Genomic DNA, 16236 nt, shown 5'->3' on the forward strand with positions numbered 1-16236 from the left:
TCTTTTCATCGCCCCCACTGAATGTCGTGGTACGGCATATGGCTCGGCCTTCCTCCACCACATGTCGAGACACGGCGGTTGTGTAAAACGCCAGCGATGTCGGTTCCGAGACCCCGGATTCAGTGGAATTTGGTCGTTGATTCAGGCGTAGGCGAAGCAGCGTGGCTCTGCAGGTGCTCTTAATCGATCGATCCTGGTGCTTATCTCACGCTTCCCCGCTCGCCGCTCGACGCCTGGTCATGTTGGGGGATATGTTGTGTGACAGGGCTGAAACTTGTTGATGTCTTGGGCGCGGGGTTGGAATGGCTGGGTGGACTTGGAGTGAAGGATGTGTATTGTATGTATGTAGCCCTCGTAGGCACTGAATCGATGTATATCCCGACGAAGCGTTCCCTACTGCGGAACAGTTAAGGTTCGCTCATGTACCAGATCTGGACTTCGCGGTATTATCGCTCTTCATACAAAATACGACCCCTGCACCTCATGATTCTCTAATTCTGTGTGGAGGCTACGTGCTCTTTCCAGCTCTTCAAGTGCTTTATCTGCTACTTCGTATTCAGCAGACAAGAGGTTTACTACGTCTTGACTTTTATTCTCTCTTGCATAGTACAATGCAGTCCTGCCCACGCAGTCCTTGGCTTGAATGTCAAATCTCGTCTTATGCGCCAGTAATTGCTCGCAGATGTTGATCGAGCCCTTCGCAGCTGCGTAGTGTAAGGGAAGGCTGCCATATATGTTCGTGAGCCCAGGGTCTGCTTCCTCGTCCAGCAACCATTCGACTGTATATCTCCATTCTTTTTGACATGCTATAAGCAAAGCCGTTCTTCCGAGGATGTCCTGTCTATCTTTCAAGATGGAGACATCAAGACTGGATCCGAAAAAGCCTCCAGGGTCCCGATGATCCACATCGTCCATACGCATATGTAACCAAGATCTCTCTAGGCAATCGAAGAAAATCTCAGTAGGACCAATTAGATCTTAATGAAGTTGATCGGGATGATAGACGCCGAGGCTCTTTGCCTGCTTCGCGCTGCCGTAAAATCCGTGGGACTCGAACAACTCACTTGCCCGCTTTTGTACTTCATGTGATATACGTACATGTGCGTCCCAATATCCACTGGAGTGATCTTCGTGACGGATGACGCGATGTTGAAGTAACAACAGTTCACCACATGTATCTTGAGGACTTCCCAATCCACTAGGGCTTGATCGTGCAAGTTCAGTGGAGCACTCGGAGCAGGCGAAAATGTCGTCTTCTAAAAGGGAATATTGATCGAGATGAGCGATGAGAAACCAGCCTGGAAAATCCTGTGACGTTGATTTCTGAGTGAGGAGCTTATTCGAATGCCAGTAGAAGATTTTGGCAAGGTCATACTTTGCAAACCGCAAAAACTCACAATACGAGCTTGATCCAGTATCTTGGGTAGTAAGGCTTAGTGACGGGAAGAGAGAAGTCATATCATACTCCAGCTCTTGAAGCCGATCCTTAGCCGCCAGCATCATCTTGCGATAACTCAAGAGAAAGCTCCTGCGGAAAGCAAATTAACTTTTTGTTCTCTCAATCTTAAGTTATATTTCCTACCCAAAGATAAACTTACCATTCCTTGAGATGCTCCTCAAAAGAACTGGAAGTGATTGATGGAGCTGTGTTCATTGGTGATGGTGTTGTGGCGGGTGCATGCTTAGTCAAGCGAACTACTCTCTTGCTTTCTGAACAAGAAAAGCCCTTCTTGATGCAGAGATCACACTTTGTCGGCCAGACTCGATCCACGGGAAGACACTGTTTGTCAGTCGTTAGTATTTGTTTGGAGATATTTAGGTGAGATATAGTAAGAGCTGTACGTCTTTGTTGTCTTCAAAAGCTGCATTGGTGTACATTGTGATAAGGATAGGAAGACAACACACCTTCTTCTTATCCAACCTACATCGCTCACATTTGTTCATGTTCAAACCGCGCTTGCTCTGTACGCCTGTTTCCACTTGTCGTTGCTTCCCGGTCGGCTGTGGTCGTGGTTGTAACTGTAGCTCTTGCTGATGCTCCTCCTCCTCGGCGTTGTGGCTCATCTCATGTTCTTGATCTCTCCCGAATGTGGCTAGCACCATTCCCAGATTCCCATTCCCATCCTCTCTGTTCATGTCTTCATATCGCTGTTGGATAAGCCCCGGGTGAGGAAACAGAAGGAGCGGATCGTCTACAGGGCATCTTGTACATATAGTGTGGTCGCACTCAGTGCAAGAGAGCAAGGTGTGGGGTGTCGAGTATATCTTAGCACAATTGCAGCAACGTTGGACACGAATTTGATGGTGATCATTTGGGCTTCGCGCTCGAGCTTGAAGTCTGTTCCCAACTAATTCCTGGGCCCTTCGTTTCACGTATGTAACCTCAGAGGGGCTAGCTTGTCGTTTACGGTGGGAAGCCGACATCTCAGTACCTGACGTGGATATAGGCGTGCGAGAGATATTGTGAGAGGCAAGTTGCAGGCGAGAGTGGAGAGATTATCGTACGTACTGAATCGCTTTCGCCTGGTCAAAAGACCATGCTTCAGTAAGAGTCTCTGCCGAATCGATAGTTTAGAAAGCGCGATAAAGTGCGAACAGGCCAACGTAAATGTTCTGCGACGAAGTGCGACGGCGGGAGCGACTCGTAGCCATGCTGCGCTGGTGGTGCGAGCTTATGCAGCTCGCTTCGTGGCTGACGATTTGGTGGAACAGCGGCATAAGCAGCTATTGGCTATCGCACTTTGTCGCACGTCTGATGACGGGCTGTGTAGCAGAAATGTGTATTCAGGCGCGGTTTGCAGCGCGCCCGGCCCCACTTGGCTCAGAAAGCAATTCACTTCTTGCTGCCTGCCGCTAACGTTCACACTTCCCATTGGTAATCGCACTTTGTCGCAGTTGCGGAGCCTCGCAAGGTGTGAGCCGAGTACCTCCATCCCTGGCGGATTCCGTGGCTTCCGACTCTATCTGGCTGTAAACGTCAAAAATGTCGGTGCTCTTGGGGGGTACATCGCACTTGGTCGCAGTTCTCACACGCGCGAAAACATCTGCGCCTGCGCCGTACTGACAAGGCTGATCGTGGTGCCATCTTGTCATTCGCAGTCGCAGTTCATCGCACACCGTGTCTTGTTAAATTGACGTCTACAACCAGGGGAAGCCACACCGGTTGACAGCTGTCGCACCTTTCCGCACGGCTTTTGTGCGGGTATGAGTGCTTTCTGGCAATATGATCGCACTTGATCGCATCTTCAAGGGTGTAATACCCAAGGTGGCGTACGCGACGTCCTTCTCGCCATGAGTATAAGAGAACATGGAGTCCACTCACACTTCACGTCCCCCATACTCAAGCCCTCTTGCTCCCTACATCCAGTCATATACACCCACCAGATAAATCTTCACTGCGACGTATCCTCCCGGACCCACTCAAGATCATCCGGTTACTGTTCCGATAGCAGTAGTCGTCGGCAGATATGTTCATCGTAAACACGACTTCCCCAGGTTCGACGTTGTCGGCGCCAACACTACCCGCCTTCGAACTTTCCAATACGAGACCTTCAGCAGGCGCAGTTTCTCATACCGAGGAGGACTCGCTCAGTCTGACAATAGTCTTCGGCGTACTTGGGCTACTGGTCGCAGGCGTTGGCATATCGATCGCCGTTCTTCAACTTCGGCATATGCTACGTCGGACGAAGACGGTGGAGATATATGAGCTCCCTTGTAAGACCAAGGCGTGCCCCGTCGTAGAGCAATAGACTGACCCGTCCACAGAACGATTGAGATCGAAACGGAACGTCTCGAGAAGCGCCCTAAGGCAAGGCCGACAGGACAAATTGTCTGGATGACGGATCCACGAACGATTTACGGCGCGCGGGGCTCTGGGTAGGAGAGAATTCAGATTCCTCGAAGCGTTCAAGCGACAGGCATCGCGGAGAGGTATACACGAGTACCTACCTAGGCAGGTACCGATGGATCAATATCACGTGACGTTCGATATGGAGGTCGCAGTGATGCATAGGACCTCGCAGTATTTCTGAAATATAGTGTTAGTATAGCGCGTGTACCATTTTCCAGCCTGCCTTTTCTTTTCAGAGTTTTCCAAAGGTCAGCGACCAAGCAAGACGCGAGTTTAGACATCACCTAGGTAGTATTTCGAGGTCTGATGTGACGTGGACATCCTGCCAATGGGTATACAGGCTGGAGAGAACCGCAGACGATGGTCTCTAGCGCAGAAAAAGGCCGACTGGACGACGAACGAGGCGGACACTGTCGGTAAGGCTGAGAGTGGAGACGTGGATTGCATCGAGGATCTTCGCGGTTCGATTAACTTCGGCAGCTCAGCCGCTACCAGGTCTTGGCAGCATGCGGCCTCACTTCGTCATATGCTGTATTCCGGTCAGGCAGGTGATTCATGGACCCTTCCCCAGCCACCAAACTCACCTTCTTCTGCATGCGACAGAGGCCGTTGCGCGCAACTACTCTGCTACAATAACGACCGTGTATACATTGCAGTGCGCACGGTGCCCACCTTCAGGCGTTCTCGGGGCACTACAGCTTATCAATCATCCATCAATACAACTCGTCCGGTGACCACGCTCCCCACGGACATCTGCACCTTTCGTTCCCGTTCCCATCTTTGACTCTTGCGCGAAGATACTCGCTATTACTTACTGCGTCCGCCTGTGGCTTGTTACACTAAAAAGCATCACCGAGACCGTGCTTTGTTTCACATCTTAGGGAACACCCTCCACGGCACACTGCCCAAGAGACCCGACACACTCGCGCGACTCCTGAGCTAGAGAGGGCCGTCGCATTCATACACCATGTCCCTCACCGACTCCGAACTGGAGCTGGTCAGCTCGCAGCTGCAGCGGGAGAACGACGACATCCCCGAGGAGCCCGACATGATCCTCTCATCAGACGCCGAGAACGGCCAGTCGTTTGCTCCACCACCACGCATCGCCGCCCGCTTCTATCGCCATGCTAGCAATCGTCGCAAGTCATCGGCCACCTCGTCCCGCCGAAACTCGCTGTCGTCGACACACTCGCACACGTCCAATCGATCGTTTCGCAACAGCTGCCAGAGCCACCATGTTGCCCAGCACCTCCGCCGTGCTTCTATACTCGAGGATCGCAAAGCGCGACTAGCAGACCGCGCCGCGCATGCTGAGCAGGTCAGGCTGCGCGCGGCGTTGGCCAAGGCGACCCCACGTGGCTCGAACAGTGAAGAGAGGGCGTTGGCAGCGCAGCAGGCCCGCGAGAAGCACCTGGCACAGGTCGCGGCTTCCTGTGCTGAGGAAGTGAGGAGAGCCAAGAAGATTGCGGAAGATATGAAGGAGCGCAAGGCCGCTGAGGAGCGACGATACCGCACCGAGATGGAGGAGAAGCTTGCAGAGGCCGAGAAACGCAGGCTGGAGTACAAGCGCAACCCCAGACGGCCACGGACTGCTAGTTCACCCCCAGCCGACGTCAAGATACGAACCGAGCGCCCTATCGTGTCGACGGAAGATGCTGCGAAGAGGATCCAGGCTGCCTGGAGGGGTAAAGTTAGGCACAACATCGTCGCAGCATGGCTACAACTTGGCTTGTCAATTGAGATGGTCCAGGAGACCAGCTTCGAAGTCATCACCGGCATGCTCGCAGACGAGAAGTTACTCAAGACCACAGATAGAATCATGACACTGTTTGTGCTCCTCCCCGACGCAGACCCAGCCTCCCGCAGCGCAGCCGTCCGAACCTTCCTCTCCTCATACCTCATCCTGGGACACCCCACACACGTCTTTAGTCGAGATGGAGACCAGGAACAGGATCTCATCACCAAAGCCAAGGACCTTGTCATCAGCTTCGAGTCTGCTTTGGCCAAGCTGACGAAGCTCAACTCATACACTCCCTCTCCCACGCGTACCGAGACCGTACTTCTAGCCCATAGCGCATTCGTTACCGCTTTCAACGACTGGAAAGCTCGCGACTCCTCTGCGCTCGTCGAGACAATGGTGGCTTCATTCGTCAGCCTGGACGAGATCTGGCAGAGCGTCAAGGATGCGACGGTGGATGAGGTCGCAAATGAGTACAGGAATGGTATCAGGGACAACCAGGCTATTCTACTTAGTAGAATTAAGAAGTTGGCGGGGCCTGACAAGGCTCTTACCTTGATCAGGAAGGCCATACGCGAGAGTCGGAGATCAAGGCCGAAGAAGAGGCTCGCTGGAGACACTGTTCGACCGCGCGTTGCGAGCGAGTCAACACCGGAGTCCCCACTCTCAGTTGACAGTGCGGCCAAGCAGGCTGAGGCTGCTTCAGAGCTTGCAGCTTCTGGACAAGCTGAGATTCAAGACTCTACCGCTCAGGGTCATCAGGCACAGTCGCTCTCCAAGGTCTTTACCGTCGTGCCCGATAACCGCATTCTCGTCCACGAGCTTTCCATCGACAAGGACTACCGTATCGATCCTTCGCCAACGGCTGACCTCCGCGATGCTCTCAACCGTGAGCTTTGCGACGCGATGAGACGCGGATTCGAAGAGGGCGACAGTACAAACTGGACCGCCGCCATGGCAGAGAACATCCGGGGCAAGCTGCTGCGACTTCTCAAACCTGGCAACTCGATGCATACACTCATTTCCGAGACCTTAGACCCTGAGCATGTCGGCAGGCAGTGCAGTCAAGGTGTTTTCTCTTACGGGAAATTTTTCGACTTCATTGCTAGCATTCTTCCCAAGCTTTGCGCTCCCTTCCGAGACACTGAGGTTCAATTGCTTGCTGAGGAGCTACAAGAAGAGGGTGAGCTTTCAAGCATGATCGAGAAGCTCTTCAAGATCCTGCACGTCATCGACCTCTTGTCGTTAGACTACTCCAACTTCCTATTAATGAACGCCGCCCCGACCCTCATCAAGGAGGCTGTTGGTTACGAACAGCGCATGTTCACCCAGGATCTAGAAGAGCATAACCTTACTCTCGACCGCACACGCCGATGGTGGCGCAGCGCAGCAGTGAACATGCACACCGAAGCCGACCGCCGCGATCCCTGGAGTCAGGCCAACCCCATCAACCGCCCTACAGCGCACAAGATCTACGCTCGTGGTCTCGTGGACCTCGCAATCGCTACACCACCACTACGAAAGTCCGAGCTACCAGAGACTCTCGAACTAGACCGCGCACGCATCTCGCGCATCCGCGAAGACGCACTCCGCATCACAACAATCGGCGGTATCCTGCTCACAGCAAAGAACCTCCTCAAGCGTGACGTACGCGCACAATGGAAGTCCGAAGCCAACAAGATGTGGCTCGTACTGAAGGAGAACGGCTACATGTCCGACCCCACTACCCCCTCCAAGATCTCCTCTCTCCTCGAGTCATCTCGCAACATGCCGCCTTCCACACGCTCCCAGCTCTCCTCCACTATCACCCGTCTCCTCACCCAAGCCGAAGCGGGCAAGCTCTCCGACCCCGTAATGAAAGTCCTCTTCCAGCGTCTGAAGACCCACATCTTCAACCGCGTCAGCGCTAGCAGTTCTGGTGAGCGCGTTAAAGCTGCCAGTACGGCTACGGAGGGCCTTGCTACTACGGGTCTACCTGAGTTCGTTTCCCAGGTTGCGGATATCTGTGAGCAGCTTAGCAAGGTTGGTGAGGTTGACCGCAAATGCCACGGCAAGTGGTATGAAGAGATTGCCGAAGAGATGGAGAGGCTGGGTCTCGAGGGCGGCGAGGGCGGCGAAGAGCTTACAAGGAGTTCTAGTGCGGAGAGTGAGGCTGTTGCTTCGACGAGCTCCGAGGGCTCTGTGTAAGATAAGAAGATGAAAGACTGCGCAGTTATTCTTGTGTTTACATGGGAGTGATAACCGGCGTTATCCTTCCTTTGTATTCTTTTGGGCGCGGATACCAGTCTGTTCATATTTCTTCTTTTCCTATTTGGTGTTCATGTTGTTCTACTGTCGTTTACTGCATGGCGCTGGGGTGTTTTATAATTTTTTGGTGTTGGGTCTGGTACAAGCCTACGGGTTATGAGCACATACGAAGCAGAAAGCTTCTTCATTATTTGGGGCTGGGGGGATTATATCAGGCGTTTTGATCAATACACTTCACTTCTTCTATACTTGCCTTGGTTCTACTCGTTGCCCATTTCAAAGACACTTGTGCTGTGACGTATGCCGTGTAGTGTTGTCGCGAAAGTCACGTATAGGTCTTGCACGCTACACTACTGCTGGATGACTGTGGTCTCAATAACGCAACAGTGCGATATCGATTCGATTATCCCTTAGTGGTAGTTTAGTTGTCTATCTTGTATGCTGCGAGCTACCATGATAGTGAGCCTATACAGAACGAATGATATAGGAGTCGAACGAGCACGTGTCCCTGAAGCAGCACTCAAGCACAGTCTTCATGCTTGAGATGAGTATCATTCGGGCCGGCCTTTGTCACAAGAGGGGTCTGCCAAGCAAGAGATTGTTTATGGGGACGTTATTACTTTGGGGGCGTGTCATGCCATCAAGAATGATTATTCAGGTGTCACAGTGACGGAGTTTGAAAACACTGATAGGCGAAATGATCCGGGTACAAGCACCTTTGGCTCATAGCTATCAGGAGATGTGGAGTGAAGGACATTGATGACATAGTATCACTAATTCATTCGCTATGAATCATAGCACTTTGATACCCTTCGGGCTGCGGACCCGTGCTCTGGTCGTGGGTTTCGTGACGGCGGAAGAGGGTTGAATCGATTGGTAGCGATCCACCGATCAATCATGCTTACTGCTCGTTGCCTGTCGCTGCCCGACTTGTGTTATTTCCGATCGGATGAGCCCTTCACCATCGACGTCGTGGTGGTGAGTGGATCGGAGGTGTATCCATCTTGAGTATATGATCAAGGCACAGGCCGCCGGTGAAGACGCTAAGTACGAGCCGCATTCTCATCTCGCCGAACAGAACGTGGCAACCTCGTCCAACCAGCTCATAGGTTCTCCTTTGCCTGACCTGCCCCCAGCGGAGGCGCACCTGATGCTCCCGGTGGCCGACGGATGCCAAAGTTTGCTTTCCGTGCTTCGTCGATTCGACCCTTCGCCAGGCTGATACCGGGGACGACCCACTCTGAACAACTACATTGCATGCCCTGCCATGCGTACTTGCCTACGTTGGTGTGACACTTTGGGCACTCGAGTCGGCCTTCCAACTTGCCTTGTTCGAGCTCGGGGCGCATCCAGGACAGGGGATCTAGGAAGTAGTGGGAGCAATTTTGCGAAGAGGCTTTCTTAGCTTCTGGTGTCTCATCGCTGACGGAGGAAGCTGACCCATGCGATAGTAGATACGTTGACGTTGCTAATGCTCGTCTGAAATTTTGTAAGCGCTGAGCAAGACGGGCGGCAACAGGCAGTAGGGTGACATTAGTTTGCTCTCGCACAGCTCCACTTACCTGCATTTACGACATCTCAATTCGAAGCCGGAAGTTTCATCGGTGACATGTTCGTCTTCGAAGCGGATCTTGTCCGCCTCTGGAGCTTGGCCACACGCGCGGCTCAGCTCGATCTCGCGTTGGTAGACCCAGCGCTGATAGGCCGGGGTGTCTTCGACGTTCTCTGGTGTCTGCATCTCACCGTATAGCTCGAGCTGTTTCATGAAGCCCTCGTTTGGTTCGCAGATGGATCGCGCTTGCCGAACGTGCGACAGAGCTTCCGATGGGCTGATGTTGTGCTCTTGCATCAAATACGCAATGACGACGGTAGCCGATCGTGACTTGCCCATAGCACTAGAACAGAGGTTGTGGTTGGCATATTGATACGAGTGGCTGAGGGCAAATAGAGTGGCGACAGGGCGGTGTAGTTCGGAGAAAAAAACGCGGAAAACGGAAGGCGAGAAAAGATGAAAAAGAGGATGCAGGACGCGCGGAAAGCAAAATCAGGCTGCATGACTTGCATGCTGGTGACGACGCCTTGGGGCAGTCGTTTTTTGTGAAGATGGCAAAATTGCCAAGCAGGGCAGTCGTCGGCGGCGATCCAGAGTTGTTGGAATATGCAAGTGCAAGGCTTCATTCAGCTCGACCAGGATGTTGACTTACCAATGCACCAAGACTCCGCCACCTCCCTGGAGCCCCTCCCGGATGAAGCGGTTTGTAGCAGGGAAATGCTCCAATAGATTCTCGTCGTCGACATCGTCGACCTCGACAATCATGTGCTTGAAGGGGCCAAACAAGTCTTGATCTAGTGGTGTACGCAACACCGACAAGACGTGCGTGATATTGGCTTGCTGGAGGGCTTCGCGCCGTCGCAGCGTGAACATGCTACGCAACACTGGTTAGACAGTAGTCTGGTGACCCCAGACCTGGGCCATGGGGTAGATGCGAAACGATGGTCGACCGTCGACATTACGTACCCACCAATGTACAGGTTCAGGTCCCCGGGCACTCTGTCGATGAGCGCCATGATAGGCAAAGGAAGGGCTCCGAGAACAATCGGACGCCGGAGATGAGGGTATGACGATCAATAAACTTGGAAGAGGCGCGAGTTGTTGGAGGTGTGCGAGAAGAGGGTCTAATTTTGGCCGAGGGTCCTGGGTTTCTGATCGCGCGTGCCCGCCAAAATTGCGGACCACCCGTAATTGCATCAGATAAGTGGTTTGTTAAATTTGGAGATGCTGCAACACGCTCGATTGACTGCTACATAGTGTGCTCACTTTCAAAATCCTTGCATCGACGTATGAGTTTCCAAAGTTGCATGCCAGAGGGCACGGCCAAGCATCGCAGTGAAGACACCACCAGCTTCAATTACGTTGCCGAGCTAGTAGTTCGTAGCCTTATAGGTGCATGGACTATGTTCCACGCCTTGCCCGTACTGACCCGTAGTTCATAGTCTTTAGTGAAGCCCTTTGCAATAATAACTGTCATGGAGAGAGTCATGCGTCGTTGCAGTCAGCGGTATTTTCCGCAAGACCGCGGGGCTACACACAGTGGATCAGGGACTGCATACCATTAACATGGATGAGGCTATAGCTCGAATCGAGAAATTCCAGTTCTATGATGGGCTAAGACCGTTGTTGCTGCGCCCCCAGCGCATTTGAGTTGCCCGAGCAGCCGGAATCCTGGACAGCGGTCAATGAATGCCATGTTTTGTCTTGTGTCGGTGGTGTGGTGTTGCTGGCATCGTGAGACAGGCAATATTGCAGCCGCTACCGAGAGACAGAAATAGCGAATTGCTTGTACTCCCCGGCTGCTCGCAAGGCTGGCGGTGCCGCCTCGTCCCGCATCTCGGCGAATCGCATCAGACTCCTCTGGCAAACGGGTAGAGGAGCGGTAGTTGCGAATTTGATATTCCATGTCGCCGACGAGGGTTGCAAAGTCGCTGACATCACGCACGCGTTGCTGGTTCGCGCTGTCTCAAAGCAGCTGGAGCGCCGCTTACCTGACCACAGGGCAGTACCCACTCGCCGGTGAATGCTACGAGGTACCACTGTGGCCCTCCGACTGCAATAGTAGGTTCGGCTTGGGGCCGATACCCCGGAGTAATACGCGTGACAGCACGAGGTACCCTGGATGCATCGAGATAGGGCCCCAGATAGAGGGTGCCGTTCTCGGCCTGTATGTACGACGAGTGCAGGTACCAAAAATACCATGGTGCACCAGACAGAGTGCATAGTGTGTACGCCCCGCAGTGATGAAGGAGACGGATCAGCAGATCAGCGTGCGGTGGGTGACAGCCGTCTCAGCCTGACTGATGCCCAGAGGGTCGAGTGTAAGGCTGCTCTGGGCTTACGCTGTTGGAACTGCTCAGCATCCGTGCACTGGCCTCCCGCTACCCGCCGTCGAGTCTAACCCACACGGTTGAATCTGACGCTGTGCCGTCTGCACCGCAGTCCCCCATGCCCATCGAGGCGAAGCGCAACGTCTGCATGTTGGACAGTCTGGTCAGATTCGAGGCATGCAGCCCTCGTCAGCCAGCGGGCCTGCGCCGTCGGCAGCCTCTGCGCCTGCCCTACCAGCCCTCTCACCGTTGCACCGGCCTGACTGACGTCTACGCACGGCGGCTCTACTTGGTCTGCGTAATGATGCTGGACGAGCGGGCGCCAATCCTCGATTGAAGGTTCCGCCCGCCCACGCTGCTGGGAGTCGTCGCCCGTCACTGCAATCTACGAGGCGACGTCGAGGCGCTAAGGGCAAGCCCTATGCACGAGACGAGCGTCGCGGCGTGGACCTTGAAGCTTCTCGAAAGCGAGAGCCCTCCTCCGACCGCCTAAGGGTTGCATCTCACCCCTGCTGGAGCTCCACTGCGCTCCGTGCCAGGAGCAACCAGACAGGGCCAATCACCGACATTCGAGCGTATGCTTTATGCTAACCGCACTCCCCGGTGGAGGGCGTTTCTTCTGCTCCGTCTGCCAACTGCTGCTGTTGCTGTCCAGCGGCGCCTCTGTTCTGCACAACCATCGACGCGACGGAACAGACGACGCCGGCGGCCGAGCACGCTTCCTTTTCCATTCTACTCCACTCGCCTCGACGCTAGGGACCCTACCGCATTCCCGCGCCATCTTGTTCGCTGCCGTGTAGCAGGAACTGTGCGCTTCCGGGGCCCTGACGACTCTTTGCTGCATTGCTCGCACCAGACTGGTCATATGACGACTGCTTTCGGGTGAAAAGAAGCAATATCACTGTGTGGCGGCGCTGGCCAGAACCCTCCCGTTCAGCTGAAGGACCCTCCTCCCTCGTAGGGCTGAACTTTCAACAGCCGCAAGCGCTAGCGCCCCCGCTTTCGCTTTTGTAAGCCTCGCCGTCGAGAAGCCATCCCAACGACGCGTACGTCCCCTCGACCGACCGCACAGGTACGTTGCATCTTAGTACGCAATCGCGCGACCTCAGCTGCCTCTGCCCGCCCTCCTGCTCCCATTCCCTGCCTGTTTCGGCCAGTCCGTGTACTTTCCGGCTAACCATTCTACTCCAGGGTCCGTGCTTGCATACACTATCCAGTAGCGAGCATACTCACTCTTGCTCGTCGCGCTCGCCACATTTGCGCTGCTCGCGTGCTGCGTCAGTACGCTTCAGCTGCACCTTAGTGGCGGGCTCCCGGCGACCTCATCTTCCACGCGAGCCATGTCCTCCACACCGAGTATTCGCGTATATGATTCTCAGCGTGAATCCCACCACTACCAACTACCACACCACCGCCGACCGTCGATACCAACCCCGGCTGTCGCAATGGCCATCCCGAGAGTATGTCAGCGTGTGCTCCAGCTATTGGATACAACGGAGAGGTCTAGAGCACTTTGTGGCTTCATCACGCCAGAAATAGCTCCTGGTTGAGTCGCAAAGCACTTCAGCCTCATCCGAGACACAATACGTCATATGAATCCCTCACTGACTGTACCGTTTTTACAGGCACGCGAACAGCCACCACCTCCCTTGCCTCCTCCACGTCACATCGAAGTCAGAGGTGGTCAAGACCCTGGTTGGCAATGGGGTAACACAAACAGCCCAAGGGATACCGGCTTTGGCGGAAATCGGCTCGCGACAGTTAAACCTGGCTCGAGCTTATACGGTGGAGCCACAGGCGGCCACCCGCGGGAGCCTTCGCTCGATATGTTTAACCACGGCCGCGAACCGTCCCTCTCAAGATCCATCGACGGTATGAGCGAACACAGCACCAGCGAAGACGACCGTAGTAGCAAAGCTCGGCCCTCTCTCGGGAACCACAGGTACGGAACACGCTATTACATCTCCCCTCATATCATAGAGCAAGTACTATCAGGGCTCTTGCAAGGCCCTGCAGCACTTGAGTGTCTTTGGTTAAGATGCGGTGTTGTCATTTCTCTGGCAGATCCCGGTCTTTTGGAGGATTCACACGCTTTTCGATTGGTCCAGAACTTTTCAAGGGTTGCTTGTATCCCTTGTGCATACAAATGGCTGGCTTTCTCATTTCAGTCGTCTTGCGTGCCCGTTGAGTAACTAACAATGAGCGACAGATTTACGAGTGAGCGACAACTCGGTCAGAAAGCCCTCCAGAACTCATCGCAAGCCTACGACAAACAACTGCTTTCGAAAATTGGCGGCCCGAATACACCCACACGGACGACTGCACCACCACTCCCCTCTGGCAACTCCCAAGACCCCGCCGCCGATACACACGCTTCTTCACATAAGCTCAACGGCCAACTGAAGCCACTGACTGTACCGGCTACATCACCTGGCTACAGCGGCTGGCGAAGTCCCGGCTTCGACTCAGCGGATTCATACATATCACGTTACGGCAGCATCTCAACGCCAGGTCCTTTGGACGAAACTTCTTCACAACATCGTGGTAGCTACGATCATAGCATATTCTCGGACCCTGAGTTTGTTGGCATGGAAGAGAATGGAATGCGCGATTTGAACATCAACGAGCGCAGCCCTGCCGAGTCAGAGGACTATCAGTTAGGCCCAAAGGGTGGCCTGAAACGGCGGGCCTCGTCCCCGCCCTCTGAAGCCGCGCGCGATGACCGTCCCATTCCGACTGGCCATAACGACCTCTACCACCGTCGCTCCCAGCAAATGCTCGTCAATCGGAACTGCACAGCTTCGCGTTTTCAGTCAACCCAAAACTCACTGTCCTCCGCCGGGTCCGCAAGTCAACGTAGTGGCTCGATTGGCTCCTCATTTGGCTTTTCAACCGCTCCAAGTAGCATGGCAAGTTATTGCGGAGATCAGCGCCTATCGCCCAGTGCGTTGTCGCCTTTGGGCGAAACAGAGTTAGGCGCAGTCTCGCCATATGCAGCTAATAGGTCGTTGGACCCTAGTCCCCGCGGGTCGTTGTCGCGACCTCCGCATCAACGGGGTTTCTCAGAGGCCGAGCATCCGCAGATACGAAGAATGTCTACGGAGAGCATGCTACACTCGCGTCAGAATTCAATCGCAAGCCGCATACCGGGGGCTTATATTTGCGAATGCTGCCCTAAGAAACCCAAGAAATTCGACAGTGAAGATGAGTTACGGTAAGTGCATGGATCCTCGCTTGCCCACCGCCATTTGGTCTGCCCACCCTTGAATAACCACGCTGACCCTGGCAATAGAGCACACGAACTAGAGAAGCAGTACACTTGCCTGTATTGTCCCAATCGCTTCAAGAATAAGAACGAGGCGGAGCGCCATCAGAATTCCCTTCATCTACGCCGTCATTCTTGGTCGTGCGCCACTCTCACCAAGATCGAGGCAGCTTTCCATCCCTCACCTACTCGTCCAGCCGTGGCAGATATCTGTGGGTATTGCGGTGAAGAGTTTTCCAACCCCGCCGACTGGGAAGCGCGAACTGAGCATCTTAATCACGTGCACAAGTTTGGTGAATGCAACCAAGCCAAGAAATTCTTCCGCGCAGACCATTTCAGACAGCACTTGAAGCATAGCCATGCTGGAACTAGTGGAAAATGGACCAACATGCTAGAGAACGCCTGCATGAGAGACGAGCCCCCACCACAAGAGCGTGTTGGCTCGATGGGCTCTATATCCGGCCCCTCGAGCCTGGCATCCAAGCCAGGTGTTATTAACGAAGCACACGACGAGGCATGATTTCGAAAAACTTGATACTACTGGCCTGGAGCCATGTACAGCGCTGCCGGATGTTGGATATTATTCAAGATCCGTAGCAACGAACCCTGTGGCTTATCCGAGCAGCTTTTACCTGTCGAACCGGACCCTTCAGCAACACCCCCCGGTCGAGCCGACACTAGCACTATCTTCACATTAGTATTCGTGCCATAGAGCGGCACCCAGACATTGCCTCATTTTTACGAAAAGTTTTCACGCCCGCAGACTGCTTCGCAATTTCTTTTGCCTCGGCGGCGAAACCGGGGCACTTTGGTATAACGACACTGATGACGGCATTCGGTCTTACACATTAGAGATATATCTACGCGGCCCATGACATCTCTGGTGCCACTCAGAGCGGCAAATCTGTTGCATTTCAAGGATGTTTTATCGATTCAGCGGGCGTTGATAGGACAGGAAGTCCAGGATTATTGTTTCAAGCGAAGACGTCCAAACAGTCTTTTTACCTACTATACAGCATGTGTGTCAAGCCAATGCATGAAGAAAATCTTTCCGACGTCTCATTGACCTGAAGCCTCGCCGGCGAGGCCGAATGCAACACTAGAACCATAGTCTTGGCAAGCGGGATCGTTATTCCCGGCTTTTGATACCCACTTGAGCCGCGAGTCCGTACCAGTACAGCGGACTCAGTTCATCTGACATCATCAATAATTCAAAAGAATTTTCCTGCTGGCGCATAGCCAAGGCGCAAAGCA

General features: G+C 53.8%; 3 protein-coding genes across 3 annotated transcripts; 2 read left to right on the top strand and 1 right to left on the bottom strand.

Annotated features, from left to right (window-relative positions):
* Window positions 1–4817: 4817 nt before the first annotated feature.
* On the top strand, window positions 4818–7775 carry J4E88_000546 (uncharacterized protein; the record flags this gene model as incomplete). Its single annotated transcript, XM_049394220.1, has 1 exon — window positions 4818–7775. One exon carries the CDS (start codon window positions 4818–4820, stop codon window positions 7773–7775), a length of 2958 nt encoding a protein of 985 aa, XP_049260049.1.
* A 1163-nt stretch (window positions 7776–8938) lies between these two features.
* On the bottom strand, window positions 8939–10403 carry J4E88_000547 (uncharacterized protein; the record flags this gene model as incomplete). Its single annotated transcript, XM_049394221.1, has 4 exons — window positions 8939–9314; window positions 9398–9730; window positions 10040–10261; window positions 10354–10403. 4 exons carry the CDS (start codon window positions 10401–10403, stop codon window positions 8939–8941), a joined length of 981 nt encoding a protein of 326 aa, XP_049260050.1.
* A 2759-nt stretch (window positions 10404–13162) lies between these two features.
* On the top strand, window positions 13163–15502 carry J4E88_000548 (uncharacterized protein; the record flags this gene model as incomplete). The annotated part of the gene is made up of 5 exons (XM_049394222.1): window positions 13163–13177; window positions 13343–13659; window positions 13927–14660; window positions 14715–14931; window positions 15010–15502. The coding sequence occupies 5 exons, from the start codon at window positions 13163–13165 to the stop codon at window positions 15500–15502; spliced, it is 1776 nt and encodes a 591-aa protein (XP_049260051.1).
* Between the last annotated feature and the right edge of the window lie 734 nt (window positions 15503–16236).

The sequence above is a fragment of the Alternaria novae-zelandiae genome (genome assembly GCF_023758075.1).
Source record: "Alternaria novae-zelandiae strain BMP 2774 chromosome Unknown scaffold_1, whole genome shotgun sequence".
NCBI classification, from domain to species: Eukaryota; Fungi; Ascomycota; class Dothideomycetes; order Pleosporales; family Pleosporaceae; genus Alternaria; species Alternaria novae-zelandiae.